Source organism: Rhincodon typus, chromosome 1 (genome assembly GCF_021869965.1).
Source record: "Rhincodon typus isolate 14 chromosome 1, sRhiTyp1.1, whole genome shotgun sequence".
Lineage (NCBI taxonomy): Eukaryota > Metazoa > Chordata > Chondrichthyes > Orectolobiformes > Rhincodontidae > Rhincodon > Rhincodon typus.
Genome location: NC_063332.1, coordinates 109,017,193 through 109,031,289, shown reverse-complemented (window position 1 = coordinate 109,031,289; position 14,097 = coordinate 109,017,193). Strand labels below are relative to the sequence as shown.

Here is a 14,097-nt window from a genome sequence, read left to right as displayed (position 1 = left end):
AGAATCCTGATCTAGGACTCCCAAGTCCCTTTGTGCTTCAGATTTCCAAAGTCTTTTCCCATTTAGAAAATAGCCTACACCTTATTCTTCCCACCAAAGTGCATGACCTCACACTTTCCCACCTTATATTCCATCTGCCAGTTCTTTGCCCACTCTCCCAGACAGTCCCAGTCCTTCTGCAGCCTCCCCATTTCCTAAACACTACCTATTCCTCCACCTGTCTTTGTGTCATCTGCAAATGTAGCAACAATGCCCTCAGTTCCTTTATACAGATCATTAATGTATGATGTGAATATTTGTGGTCCCAACACTGACCCCTGTGGATCTCCACAAGTCACTGGCTGCCATCCAGAAAAAGACTCCTTTATCCCATTCTTTTCCTTTTTCCAGTCAGCCAATCCTCTATCCAAGCTAGCATCTTTCCCCTAGCACCATGGGCTCTTATCTTACTTAGTAGCCTGCTGTGTGGCACCTTGTCAAAGGCCTTCTGGAAATCTAAATAGATCACATCCACTGATCTCCTTTGACTAACTTGCTCGTTACCTCCTCAAACAAATCTAACAGATTTTGCAGGTATGACCACCACTGGATGAAGCTGTGATGACGCAGCCCTTTTTTATCATGCACTTCCAAGTACTCCACAATCTCATCCTTAATAATGGACCCTAAAATCTCCCCAACAATTGAGGTCAGGCTAACCGGCCTATTGTTTCCTATCTTCTGCCATCCTCCCTTCTTAAACTGGGGTGTTATATTAGTCATTTTCCAGTCCTCTGGGACCTTCGTTAATGTCAGTGATGTCTGAAACATAACCACCAATGCCTCCACAAGCTCCTTAGCTATCTTCTTCAGAGCCCTGGGATGCAGACCATCTAGTCCAGTTTATTTGTCCAGATTCAAACATATTAACTTTCCCAGCACCTTCTCCTTAGTAATGCCCACTACACTCATATCTGCCCCCTGACTCTCTTGAAGTTCTGGTATGCAACTGGTGTCTTCCACTGTGAAAACTGATATAAAGTAACTATTCAGTTCCATCGCCAATTCTTTGCTCCCCATTTCTTCTTCTCCAGCCTCATTTTCCAGGGGTCCAATGTCCATTCTTGCCTCTCTTTTAGATAACTTTTAGATCTCTAAAAAATCTCTTGCAGTCTTTTTTAATATTACTGGCTAGTGAATCTCATACTTTATCTTCTCCACCTGTATTCCTATTTTAGTCATCCTCTGCTGGTTTTTAAAGGCTTCCTTAACTTCCCACTAATCTTCATCAACTTTTCCAGAGTGACTTAAAGTTGGTGAAGTCAAAGTGATGCTCCATGTGGAGACGGCTTTGATTTTCGCATCAAGGATTCTGGTCAGATGACTTAGCCTGAGTTACTGCTACAGCCATTTCCATTCCTCTTGGCCTAAAGCATAAAAGAAATGGAGCACAGAAGAGGGACATGGAGGAGGGGAGAATGATTTTCAGTGGGAACCTGATCAATGCCAGCCAGGAGTAGTGTGTGAATTAACTTGTTTTGCTAAGTGAGGGTGGAGGATTAAGGTCGGTTAGCTCAGTTGGCTGTAGAGCTGATTTGCAACACAGGGTGACACCAACAGTGTGGGTTCCATTTCTGGGCTTGTTAAGATTGCCCCCCTTTGTCAACCTAACTCCTCTGAGGCGTGGTGACACACGGGTTAAACTCACCATCAGTTGTCTCTCTCTCTCTGTCCTCTGGTGATATTTTGCTAATGAAGTGCTTATTGGAAATCTGCCTCCCTGTGTAGGCAGATGTGCAGCCTCAAAGTAGGGTAAGGATGGAACTATCACTATCTTTGGAGATGACCATAGCCCTGAATTTCCTTGTAGTGAGATCTTTGAAGCTGGAACAGGCAATACCTGTAACATCCACTGGGGAGAACGCAAATGGATTTTCAAGGCTTCCTCAAGCTGTCTGGGACTGAAGAGCTCAGCCTCAAACCGCATAACGTCGGTCTGGACAAGTTGGCTGACAGGGACCTGCAAGGGCATGGGTGGAATGGCATTGCTGGGAGAACAAACACTGTCATCCTGAGAGAGCACTATCACTACCATGGGCACTCAGCAATCCAAGTGGGTAGACAGAGGGCTGGACTGAGACCTGCTCAGCACTGATACCCACATCTGTGATGGCAGCAGTCTGACCCTAGGTGACACCAAACAGAGGCTTCATAACTTCATTCGGAGGTTTCAGAGCAGGGCTCAGATCTTCGCTGGAACTTTACAACCCACCTACCAAGAAACAGGGAAGCAGGTAGTGCAGTTGCAGGGGAGGGTTAAATATACCCGGGTGGCCTGGTAGAGGGGTGGTCATAATATACATATTATGCATGTACCTAACCACCCCTCCTGGGATTTTCCATGCAGACAAAGAGGCATTAAATGGCCCACATAGCTTTACGCCAACTGAAGCTGTTAAGTGGCCAGTTAATGGTCAATTAAGGCCCTCCTTTGGCTGTTGTTCAAATTTTATCAGCAGTGGGGGCATATGAAAAGGCTTCCAGGTAAACCCTGATGGGCTTACTCAGGGTTTAGAGGACCACATCTTCGGATATCATGTGCCCAATGGGGCTCTCTGCATTATCATATGTCACTACCCATCCCTTTCATGTTCATTTCCCCACACTCCTGATCTTGGCACTGTCCCCTCAGTTCCCTACTGGGGTTGCCAGCACAAACATTGAAATCTGTCTCCAGTGATGATTATCCTTAGGGATGGCCTGCAGTCCCAGCAGCGGCTGCTCATTCCAGTGGCAGTGCTGGGACTAGAGAGTTGTCAACCATTTGCATAGCCAGCAGTTCTGGGAGGTGGGACTTGCTCTCAGATGGGGACAGAATTCCTACCATGAGTCGTGTAATGGCCTGATGTCTTTAAAGCCATCTTGTTGCTTCCGGCCATGCAGAGGTGGGCTTGTTTAAGCCAGGGAATGTGGCCACTGCCTCTGCATAACATTCCTGTTATTGCATGGCTGCAGCTTATACTGCAATGAAAACAGAGACATTGCTCATGAAGCACTACCATCATTCTTATGTCCACAAGTGACTATATGTGAGTAAAGAACCTCATTTCTCTCATCTACATCCTGCACCAAGGCCTGTGGTATTGTATCAAAGACCTTTGGATCATGTACAGTGCCCTGTTGCTACATTTGACCTGTGCTACTGCTCAGAGACCCTTTCCTCAGTCTCTTCAGCATCTGTCAAGGGTCAATGGTTTTTGGGCCCTATTCACTTTTATTCCTACAACATCATGAAATTACTCCCTTAATGTTGCTATAATTGCACCGTCTATTCCTTCTTTCGGTGCTCCAATTTGATCAACAGCCAAATTATCTTAGAAAAGCAAGGCCCACAAAGGAAATAATTAATTTATGCACAAGTGAAGAAACAATAGGACAGTTTTTGGTTGCGAACTATAAATTGTTGTTTCTTGTCATTCCCACTGAGGAACACGAGTGACTCTGCTGACATTATTTTAAATTACCTGTCAAAATTAAAACAGCATTTCTGTTCAAAATGTAATAAAAAGACTCTTGACACCGTCTTTCAATCAAACTAATAAGGCGGAAAGCAACTACTGCCTTGGGATGTCAGCATGTTATTGAAATACGTTTTTAACTAAATGTTAATAGTGAACCCAGCAGAGGAGAGATAGACTCAACATCTGGTCCTGACAGATTTTTGCGAAATAAGGAAATCGTTGTCAATTACTATTCAAACAACATGATAAAAAAGGAAAAATAGCCTAAGAAATACAATGCAAATTCAAACTGTCAGTTCAACAACAGAATTGCTGAATTTTCCTGTAACAATCTTCCAGAAAAAGTACCTACCTCACAATAAATGGAGAGCAAGCCTCTTCTAGAATTTTCTTCTCTGAATGTATGTGCTCCTGTTGTCTTGTGTCAACAATGTGCTTTTTCTTAATGCATTTCACAGCAAAGGTCACATCTTCATTCTTCATTTTTACCTATAAAGAAAGACAGCTAATTGCTTGGAATTACAGTCTTAAACATTTATTTTACAAGGCAAAGAAGTATTCATTAGATATACTGGTCAGGTTCTTTAAATGGAAGGAGATACACTCTGTTACACTATTGATGTTGCAATGAAGATGAAAGTTTATGTTGAGCTGTGTTTTTGTCACTCTTTGATAAAAATTATTTTAAATCCTATGATTTTCAACAGCATTAAATGAAAGCTCAAGCATAAAGTATGCTTAATATGAGTTTCAAACAAAGGGGAAAGCAAATATATGACAAATGAATAGGAAAGATGCAATGGAAAGTTTTGACTACCCAATAATGAAGGTTAGGGCCATCAGCTCAGTCCTCATGGTGTTTACAAGTTCAGTTTCACTATAAATACCTTCTCAGGTTTCCAGGTAATTTGTGCTTTATAATCTTTGTGGGAGTTAACCTGGACTGCCTCATAATTTGTGCATTTCATCTTCGACCTCTCCAAAGTTCAACCAAGCAAACGTTTTGAGAGATAAGGCCAGATCTTCTGAATCGTTTCGTTAATTTTACAGCAAAATGAACATAGTGAACTATCATTCAGACTGGACTCACATAACTCGTTCCATAAGAATTTAAAAGTTGATTGACATTTTTGTGATGATTTTTTAATGCTTTAGGGATTGATTTATACACTGTGATCTACAATGTATAACCCTAACCTTTTGCATAACAATTCAAAATAAAGAAATTGTCACGTGTGCTTACACCTGACAAGTCACCTTACTTATTTTAAGGAAAAGAAGCAATTTTCCCATGGAGTGAGAAAGGGCACTGGGGGCCTGGTAAAATGGCATGGACTGGTGTAGGACTGACTTTCCAATAACTTCCTACTGTTGACCAATTTTACAAGATCCAGGCAAAGGGACAGATCGTAGGTATGCAAGTAGTTAAGGTTATAGAGATAGCCATTAAGATCATAGAGACAGCCAATTGTCAAATTTTTTTGTACCTTTCTGATTTTACCAGTGGCACACAGGATGTACAGAAAATGAATCTCACCTACTCAAGGTGAGATCTGAATGTCAGCTAAGTGGTGAAGGGAAGTGGTAGTGATATCATGAAGCTGTGCAAAGCTGAGCTGTCAAGAAGAGAAGCTGTCAAGTTTCGAGATACTGCAGAAGCTGGTGGCAAATTGAGCTACCTAGGAGCGGAAGTAGGCCTTCCAGTTCATCAAGCCTGCTCTGACATTCAATGCGATCATGGCAGAACTGATAATCCCTAGCTGCACTTCCGTGCCTTTTCCCCATAACCCTTGGTATCCTTATTGATTAAAAATTTGTCTATCTCAGTCTTTAACATACTTAATGGCCAGCATCTACAGCCCTTTGTGGTAAAGAATTCTACAGATTTACTACCCTCTGAGAGAAAAAATTCCTCGTCATTTCTGTCTCAAATGTGCAAGCCCTCATTCTGAGATTTTGCTCTCTAGTCCAAGCTCTCACTCAAGGGGAAACAACCTTTCCACATCTACATTGTCAAATGCAGCAAGAATCTTGTGTGTTTCAATAAGGTTAACTTTCATTCTTATATATTCCAACTTCATGGGCCCAATCTACTCAATCTCTCCTGGTAAGACAGTCCCTCTACACGTGTGACTTCTCTGAACTGTCTCCAATGCCAGTACATCTTTCCTTACATAAGGGAACCAAATTATTCCCAGTATTCCAGCTGCAGTCTGATTATTTCCATGTATAGTTTTGGCAAAACCTCACTACTTTTATACTCCATTCCCTTTGAAATAAAGACCATCATTTCATTTGGCTTCCTATTATCCACAGAATTTGGATGCTGGCTTTTTGTGATTCATGGATGAGGATTCCAAAATCCCTCTATTCCATGGCTTTTTGCAGTCTTCCTCAATTTCAATAATATTTCAGCTCCTCTGATCTTCCTTCCAAAGTGCATAATCACACATTTTCCCACATTATCGAAAAATCGAGTGTTTTTTCCCACTCACTTGACCTGACCATTTCTCTCTGCAGACTCTATGTCATTCTCATCATTTGCATTCCCACCTATTTATATCATCCGCAAACCTGGCTATACTTGGAGAAATGCTAATGAAGGTGTCTCTCAGATCCACAGCAGCCACTGGAGGCTGGGCAATAGTATTGAGAAACTGATCACAGCGGCGATCTCTTCTGGTTATCAGGTTAATGCATTTGGTAGATGAGTGGCATAGAGATGGGATGCAGCCACATAGAGTATCCATGCCATTGTCAGGAGAGCTACAGAAGGGTAAGGAAGCCATTGGGCATGGATGAGAAAGGCACATGGAGGCAAGATGGCAGCATCATGTTCATAGCAGGCACTATCAAGTGAAAAGGATACAGCATCAGTGACTCATAGGGATGTTCCAGGACCATGTTCAGAATAAAGACCATGTGTCCTGATGCTGGTGGAGATTGTAGATGCTTACTTAGAAAACATCAAAGTAACCAGGAGCTGTCAGCATGGTTTTGTCAAAGGGAAATCATGTTTTAACAAATTTATTGGAATTCTTTGAAGGACTGACACATTCAGTAGTTAGGGGTGAGCCTGTAAATATACTATTCTTGGATTTCCAGAAGGTATTCGATAACATGCCACGCCAAAGAATATTGCAAAAAATAAAAGCACATGGTATAAGGTAATATGTTGGCATGGATAGAAGATTGGCTGGCTAGCAAAATGCATAGCCAGAAAACAGAACATAAATGGATCTTTGTCTGATTGGCAAGACGTAATGAGAGGAATCCCACAGGTGACTGTATTGGTGCCGTCACATTTTATAATTTACAACAATAACAAAAGTGAGGGGAACAAAGGCATTGTAGCTAAATTTGCAGACAACACAAAGATAGGGGGGAAAGTATGTTGTGAAGAAGACAGAAGGAACTTGCAGATGGAGAGATAGGTTAAATGAGTAGGCAAAAATCTGGTAAGTGGAGTATAACATGAAAAAAATGTGAAGTTGTTTCTTTTGGCAAGCAGAATAAGAAGGCAGAATATTAATTAAATGGAGAACACCTCCAGAATTCTAATTACAGATGGGTTATTGTGCATGAGTCACAATAAGTTAGCATGAAGGGACAGCACATAATCAAGAAGGTAATGAGTTGCTTGTTCCTTAGTATGAGAGGAATTGAACACAAAATTAAGGACGGTATACTTCAGTTATGCAGGGCATTGATGAGACAACATCTCAAATATTGTGATAAAAGCAAAATATTTAGGCACTGGAAATCTGAAATAAGGACAGAAAATGCTGGAGAAATTCAGCAGGTCTGGCAGCATTTGTGATTGAAGAAGAGTCATACTGGACTTGAAACATAAGCTCTACTTCTTTCTTCCCAGATGCTGCCAGATCTGCTGAGTTTCTCTTGTCTCAAATACCGTGTGCAATTTTGGACTCCTTATTTAAGGAAGCATGTAAAATGCATTTCAGGCAGTTCAGAAAAGATGTACAAGGACTGATCGAATGTGTGTGTTTTCTTATGAGGATGGAAATGGACAGGCTGGACTTGTTTCCACTGGCGTATAGAAGAATGAGGGGTGATTTAATTGAAGTGTATAAAATCTTGAATGGTTTTGGCAAGATGGATGTAAAAGGATGTTTCCTTTTGCAGTCGGTCCAGAACCAGGTGTGATTTAAAATTATGGACCACCCTTTCACAGCAGAGATGAGAGTTTTTTTTCTCTTTCAGAGGACTTTGGAACTCTCTGCCTCAGAAAGCCATGGAGGTAGGGACGTTGAACATTTTTAAGAGAGGTGGTTAGATCCTTGTTACACAGAGGAATCAAGGGAATCAAGAGAATGTGGAATTCAAAAGACAAACAGATTAACCGTGGTATTATTTAACAGTGAAGCAAATCTGAAGGGCTGATTGGTCTCCTGCTGCTCCTATTATGTATGCTCATTTGCTTGTATGAGCTTCGCACAATACTAGAATAATCGATGCCAATAGGAAGTGACAAATATACAGTGAGTGTAGCTTTCAGTGTGACATCTGCACTGTTCTTTATCACCTGTGATTCATTCCAGTGTTTTTTTTTTGGAGATTTATACGTGCTATTTCTCAATCAGTGACCTATAAAGGAGGTCACAGATGCCATTTGTCATTGGGCTGACAAATGTATCAGATTCACAACATACCAGACCAGTCAGGTAGAAAAAGGGCAGTTAACTTTGGGAGCTACGATGGATTTCCCCAGTGGCAAGGAGTTAGCGAGTGCTCTCATGTGGCTAGCAAGGCTTTCTTATGCGGGAATCCTTCTACCTTCTTACAGCCACCATGACTGTCATTTAATGCCACTAAAGGACCTCAGCCCACTGCCAGTTATTTTGATCCAGCAGTGGGTGGGATTTTGCCATGCAGGGAGCATGGGAACAAAATCTGTGCCAGCCGTTTGAGGTCTCGTGTGGGTACCTTGTTTAAAGGGCCTAAGCGCCTGCTTGACTGTCCCAGTATTGAGAAGGGGGTGTTCCACTGACAGCCATTCCACTGCCCTTGCTGCGCACCCCCTACACCTACATTTTTCCTCACAAGAGCCCTTTTCTTATGATGATTTTTCTCATAGCTTTGTGTTATAGTTTGAAATAACTTTAACAAAGTACGTTAGCTTAAACAAAGTTTTAAGCCTTCTTTTAGCTTCTCAGCCTAGAATTTCATTTAAATCTCAACATTTTTATCCATTCATTAAGGAAGTTAATTCCCATCTGGTATCTCTTATAGATTGCTATATCTCAGAGTTATGATTCATAATTCTCCCCTTGCAGCTTCACTAAGATTCTGCTTGGTCTTCACCAGCTTTTCTGACATTTTTCATTGATTCCTGATGATTTTGCAGACAGCCTTAGTGCTGCCATAGCTCCTGCAGCTGAGTTTTTTTTTTGTTGCTGGTAGATTTCTTCAGGTTAGAGCTGTCTGGTCAAAATTTACACCACTGTTCACCATGTTATACATGACAGTGATGCCCAATGCTACTGTCTTCTTATAATATTGTGGTTATCTACCTAAATCATCTGGGACATCTTCTTGATGGTATTAGTCTATTCTACTGAAACCGTGTGAGCAAGATGTCCATGTGAGGACATTGGCAGAAGATAGCTGCAATTTTCAACTTTGATTCTCTATGTTGCTACTTGTACCTAAGTTTTATACTTAGGTAGCGTCATACCTAAGGTGGCACATTGCGGTGACATTTTCACTGTACTCTCCGTGTACTTCTGTACTTGAGTACATGTGACAATAAAGCTTAAATCCAATAAAGCAAATCAAACATGGATGAACAATAACTAGGTTTTACATGTTACTTAAGAGCTTTTTTTTATTCATTCCAGGATGAGGGCGTCACTGGCTAGGTAACATTTATTGCCCATCCCAAATTACTCAGAGGGCAGTTGAGAGTCAACCACAATGCTGTGGGTCTGGAGTCACATGTAGGCCAAACTAGGTAAGGATGGCATTTTCCTTCCCGAAAGGACATTAGTGAACCAGATGGAGTTTTTCCCCAACAATTGACTCACAGTTATTATCATTAGACTCTTAATTCCACATATTTATTGGATTCAAATTCCACCATCTGCCATGGCAGGATTTGAACCTGGGTCCCCAGAACGTTATCTGGCTCTCTGGATTAACCACTAGGCCACCAGCTAGTTATGTTGTATCTGAGGTTGGTGTTAGTCTCTTCTAAGACACTCTCAGGCAGCATTAAAGATGTACAATATCATACTTTCTACAGGAGGAAACCTGCTTACCAGCTCGACTCTCCCAAATCCACCTACTCCCAAGGTGGTGATGATCTCCAGGTTTCTGAAAGGTGATGTCGATGAAAATGTGGCAACCTTCTCCTTCAACCGAATCATCTCTAAAGAAATTTCTCCCCCTTGTGCATGCGTGGATATCCTACACGGAATCAGATACTGAAGTTATGAGAACAGACACCATGACCCCTACGACATTTTAATTCTTTACGATTTAAAGAAAAAGTGAAAGATCAGATCAAGAGGTAGAGAGATCACAAGTAAGGTTGCTGAACAAGCAAATACAGGTTTGTATTGTGTGTGTTTAAATTCACACAGCAGTTTGAATAAAGTCCTTGAGCTACAAGCAGAAATTACTATTGGGTACGTGGCTGTCTTGGATCACAGCGGGTACTCAAATGGTTCTTTTCAGATTCGGGTAAATATAATTAAGGGAAGGCTCGAACACAGCAATGTGCTTAAATGTGAATGTTTATTAAGTAAAAGCAATGATTATAACAGCAATAATAAATGACTATAGTGGTAATAATAAATGGAAAAGCAAAGAGGAAAAAAAAACCAACAAGTCTCACGCTTTTCTAGAAAAAGCAACAAGTCTCATGTTCTTCTGCCTGTCAGGAACCCCTCAATCGGTGGCTGGTCTGGAGGTTTAGGTTCGTTCCTGGTACTGTTCACGATTCTGAGCCGAGGTGAAGTCCAACAGCAGCAGCAGCTTGGAATGAAACTCTCTTTCTCTCCAAGTGTGAGACACACAGCCAGCACAAAGAAAGCAGAGACAGAAAGACAAAACTGCTGGCTGGTACAGAAAACACAGGATGGGAAACAAGTGCAGGTGTCATCTTCGGCTCGTAAAGGAAGGTTCACAGGACTCATTCAAGGTCAGCTCGTCAAGTATTATTCTAAACTTTCCCGGCCTTTTCTCCCATCCTGTACAATCTATTTTCTCATGCAGCTGTCAAATATCATCATTAACTTTTAGGCCTTCAACCCATCCTATACAGTGGCATAAAACATGAGCAGGATGAGGGCAGGACTGGGAGTTAAAAAATCCCAATTCCAAAATATTCAGTGAGCATAATGTATGTGAAAATGAGGGTTGGCAGTACTAATTAAAAATTCCATTCTGGCATTCAACTAGAACCGAAGTTTGATAGGGAAGAAGTTAAATCTATTCGGTTAAAGTTTATGTTTAAGAACAAGATGGGGAATTTTACTCCACTGAGTCCAATATAGATCGCTGAATGGTGAAAAGAATGCGGATGAAGGGAAATACAGATAACTTCAAGAAAAACAAAATAACTCACACCATAGCTATTTTAATTAAACAATGATATACTGGAGATAAAGGAACGTTACTGACAAATAAAGGAAGTGGTTTTCATAGAACGTTGGTGCCAATACAGCATTCCTACTGATTTCAGGAGATAGTGAAAAATCAGTTCAACCAAGGAACTTGTCATTGGTAGAAAGCTTCTCAAGGTCATGGCATGACAGTAAATTAATACTAAACCATGGAAAGAGTGTGAAAAGGCTAGACCATCAACAATCTATTATACGTCTGTCTGTTATGAATCATCTTAGTCAATAAAAAGAGAAACTGAACATGGATTATAACATACAGTCCAATCAATACTGCTTGCTTAGTTTTTTTTTATCCTTGCTGTGTATTTGGAAGACCAGTTTAAAATAGAATTCATTTTGTGTCAGTTGAATTATTTCAAAAAAATCCGAGTAAATGAAGGAGATTTATGATTTCAGACTTGTTAGTAAATATCTTTGTTTCACATAGAGTTGGGGAGAATGCAAATTAACGTGCAAAACATGTATAAATTATAAGAGGTGCTGGATGTCTTTTTCACATTCCAACCTTCTGTCTGTTCTGATTCCAACTGGAGCTGATACATCCCTGGATGAAGATTCTGCAAGAATTTTCGACAGTTTTAGTTCTAATTCCTTCACTTCCAGTGAAAATACATCAAATCTCTGCTCAGCAGCATCACTCTAATGTTCTCTTGCTGAGATAAATTGCTCAATGCGCAGGGAAATGGAGATACATACCTACATGTTACATCCTTACGATGTAATATGACAGATTCTCAATGTACAACACACTGTGATGTTTCATAACTGACTTTTGAGATGCTTAGTAAACTGCAGAAAGCTACTGAAGCATTTTGTCTTTCTAATGGTAGTGCTAAATTAACATAGAAGCATTCTAACTAGCTTTGGAAACTGGACAGTGTCCCATATTTACAAAGTTGTCAGTAAAATATTTGGAAAATAAGGAATAAGTTGCAAAGATTTTGTACAATAAAGCTATGGCAACTGAGTGCCTGTCATCTCTTTTATCAAGTGGAATTGGTATACAGTTCACAAAATGAGCATGTTTTAAAGAGGGAATGTCAAATAAATGTACAAATATGCGTCAAGGAATCAATAGATATCAAGCACAATCTTTATGTCATGCAAACAAGATGACTTTGTACTAGAAATATGCACACTGTGACTGCTTGACTTTGTTGTCAGGTTTTAGAACGATTTACGTCAATGCTTAAATGGCTTGGGGACACAACCACAATAATAGCAGATATTCAAAACTGTCACTACGTCAGTTGAAAATCATTTGTTCTTCAGGCATTTCCTGTAAAATATTACCTTGCATTAATAATAACGTACTATGTTATGTTTAACAAAAGGTTATGCAAAGAAGCTCCACCCTAATGTCAATGGGAACATATACCTGTCACTGTGGAACTCAATGTATAGATCTAGTTTGATCTTTTATCTGTCATGAGTTGGCTAATCTCTGCCAGGGGGTATGCAGAAGCACACAATGCACTCCTTGGGCAAAGGAGAAAGAAACGCTACAAATAGCTACACTCATATATCTTGAGATTCTCTTGCTGCTGCACCCAATGGGCAACTTCAAGTTGCAGTTATTAAGCTGATTTCAAATAATAAAATATTCTAAAGCACTTCACAGGAAGTTTACCAAACAAACTGTGACACCAAGCTACATGAGGAAACAATAGGTCACACAATATTTAATGAATATTTTAAAAGTGAACAGAGAGGCAGAGAAGAGGAATTGCATTGAACAGGGGATTCGGTGTTCAGGATTCAGACTATTGACAACTTTGCCTTTCATTGTGGACCAAATTAGAGTCAGGAATGTGCAACAGACCAGAAATCAAACAGCACAAAGACATCAGAGAATTGTAAGAAATAAAAACAGGAAGTGTTGGAGAAACTCAGCAGGTCTGGCAGCATCTGTGGAGAGAGGAACAGATGTTTTGCATCCAATGATTATTCTTCACAACTGAGATTGTAAGGTGGAAGGAGGCAACAAACATTAATAGGAGAGAGAACATGCAGGCCTTTAAGAACAAGGATGAGAATTTTAAAATTGGGCTGTTGCCAGAGAAGGAAGCATTGCATAACAACACTCACAGGGGTAACAAAGGCAATGGATAAGGGTTTCAACAACATATGACATGAGACAGAAGTGGGGACAGAGAAAGTTAGGAAAGTAGAAGTAGGTACTAATGATGATAGGGGTATTTAGGGGTAGAGCTCAGATCAGGTTCAAATAGAAAGCCAAGCTTCCAAACAGCCTCTGTGGCTAAGGAATAGATGCAGTTGGTGGCGAGGTTGTGAATTTTATGTGCATAAAACTGGAGCAGAAGCACGTGTAGATGTACGTTTTGAGCTGAAAAACTTCCAATTCTCATCCGATCGCTGACATCTTTTTGCCAAACTAGTTGAGGGCAATTGTTAATGATGCGATGGGACATAATTGAAAGCAACTGATTTTCCCTGAAAAACAGGTTAGCAGTGCTAGCAACTGTTTGCATTTTGCCAAACTGCCATAATTGAGTTGCAAGGCTTTATATCGAATGTGCATCTCCTGCTCAGTAATCAGCACAGGTCAGCTTGCACCAAACTGAGTTAATTTGAACCAAATTTTTTGACCAAAATTTTTATTCATGACAAAATCAGGCTTGGCTATATACCTGTTCCAATCAACATTATCTGAATTTTCTTATAAACAAATGCAATTGTACAAATACAACAAAATTATGTCCTGCTCAACTCAGATCCAAACCTAAATCTTGCAGGAGGCAAAGGAGTGGGAAATTGAACCAATTGACCATACAATCTATGTCGCTTTCTAGTCACTGGTAGATTATCAGGATTTTGAAGCAGCTTGGAAAGAGATTTCAACCAAAGGTATTGAAGTGAAGAGAGAAAACTAAGGAAAAATAATTTCTAACAAAAAGATTTAGAGAAAAAGAAAGTCCAGTATCACA

The 14,097-nt window shown here is 40.4% G+C and overlaps 1 protein-coding gene across 1 annotated transcript in view; it reads right to left on the bottom strand.

Annotated features, from left to right (window-relative positions):
- prkg2 (protein kinase cGMP-dependent 2) overlaps window positions 1-14,097 on the bottom strand; it is a 97,922-nt gene that overhangs the window by 41,464 nt on the left and 42,361 nt on the right. Inside the window, exons 10-11 of the mRNA XM_048600559.1 lie at window positions 9,782-9,929; window positions 3,853-3,989 (exon numbers count right to left, since the gene is read on the bottom strand). Of these exons, the coding sequence (XP_048456516.1) occupies window positions 3,853-3,989; window positions 9,782-9,929 (285 nt within the window). The remainder of the gene's footprint in view (window positions 1-3,852; window positions 3,990-9,781; window positions 9,930-14,097) is intronic.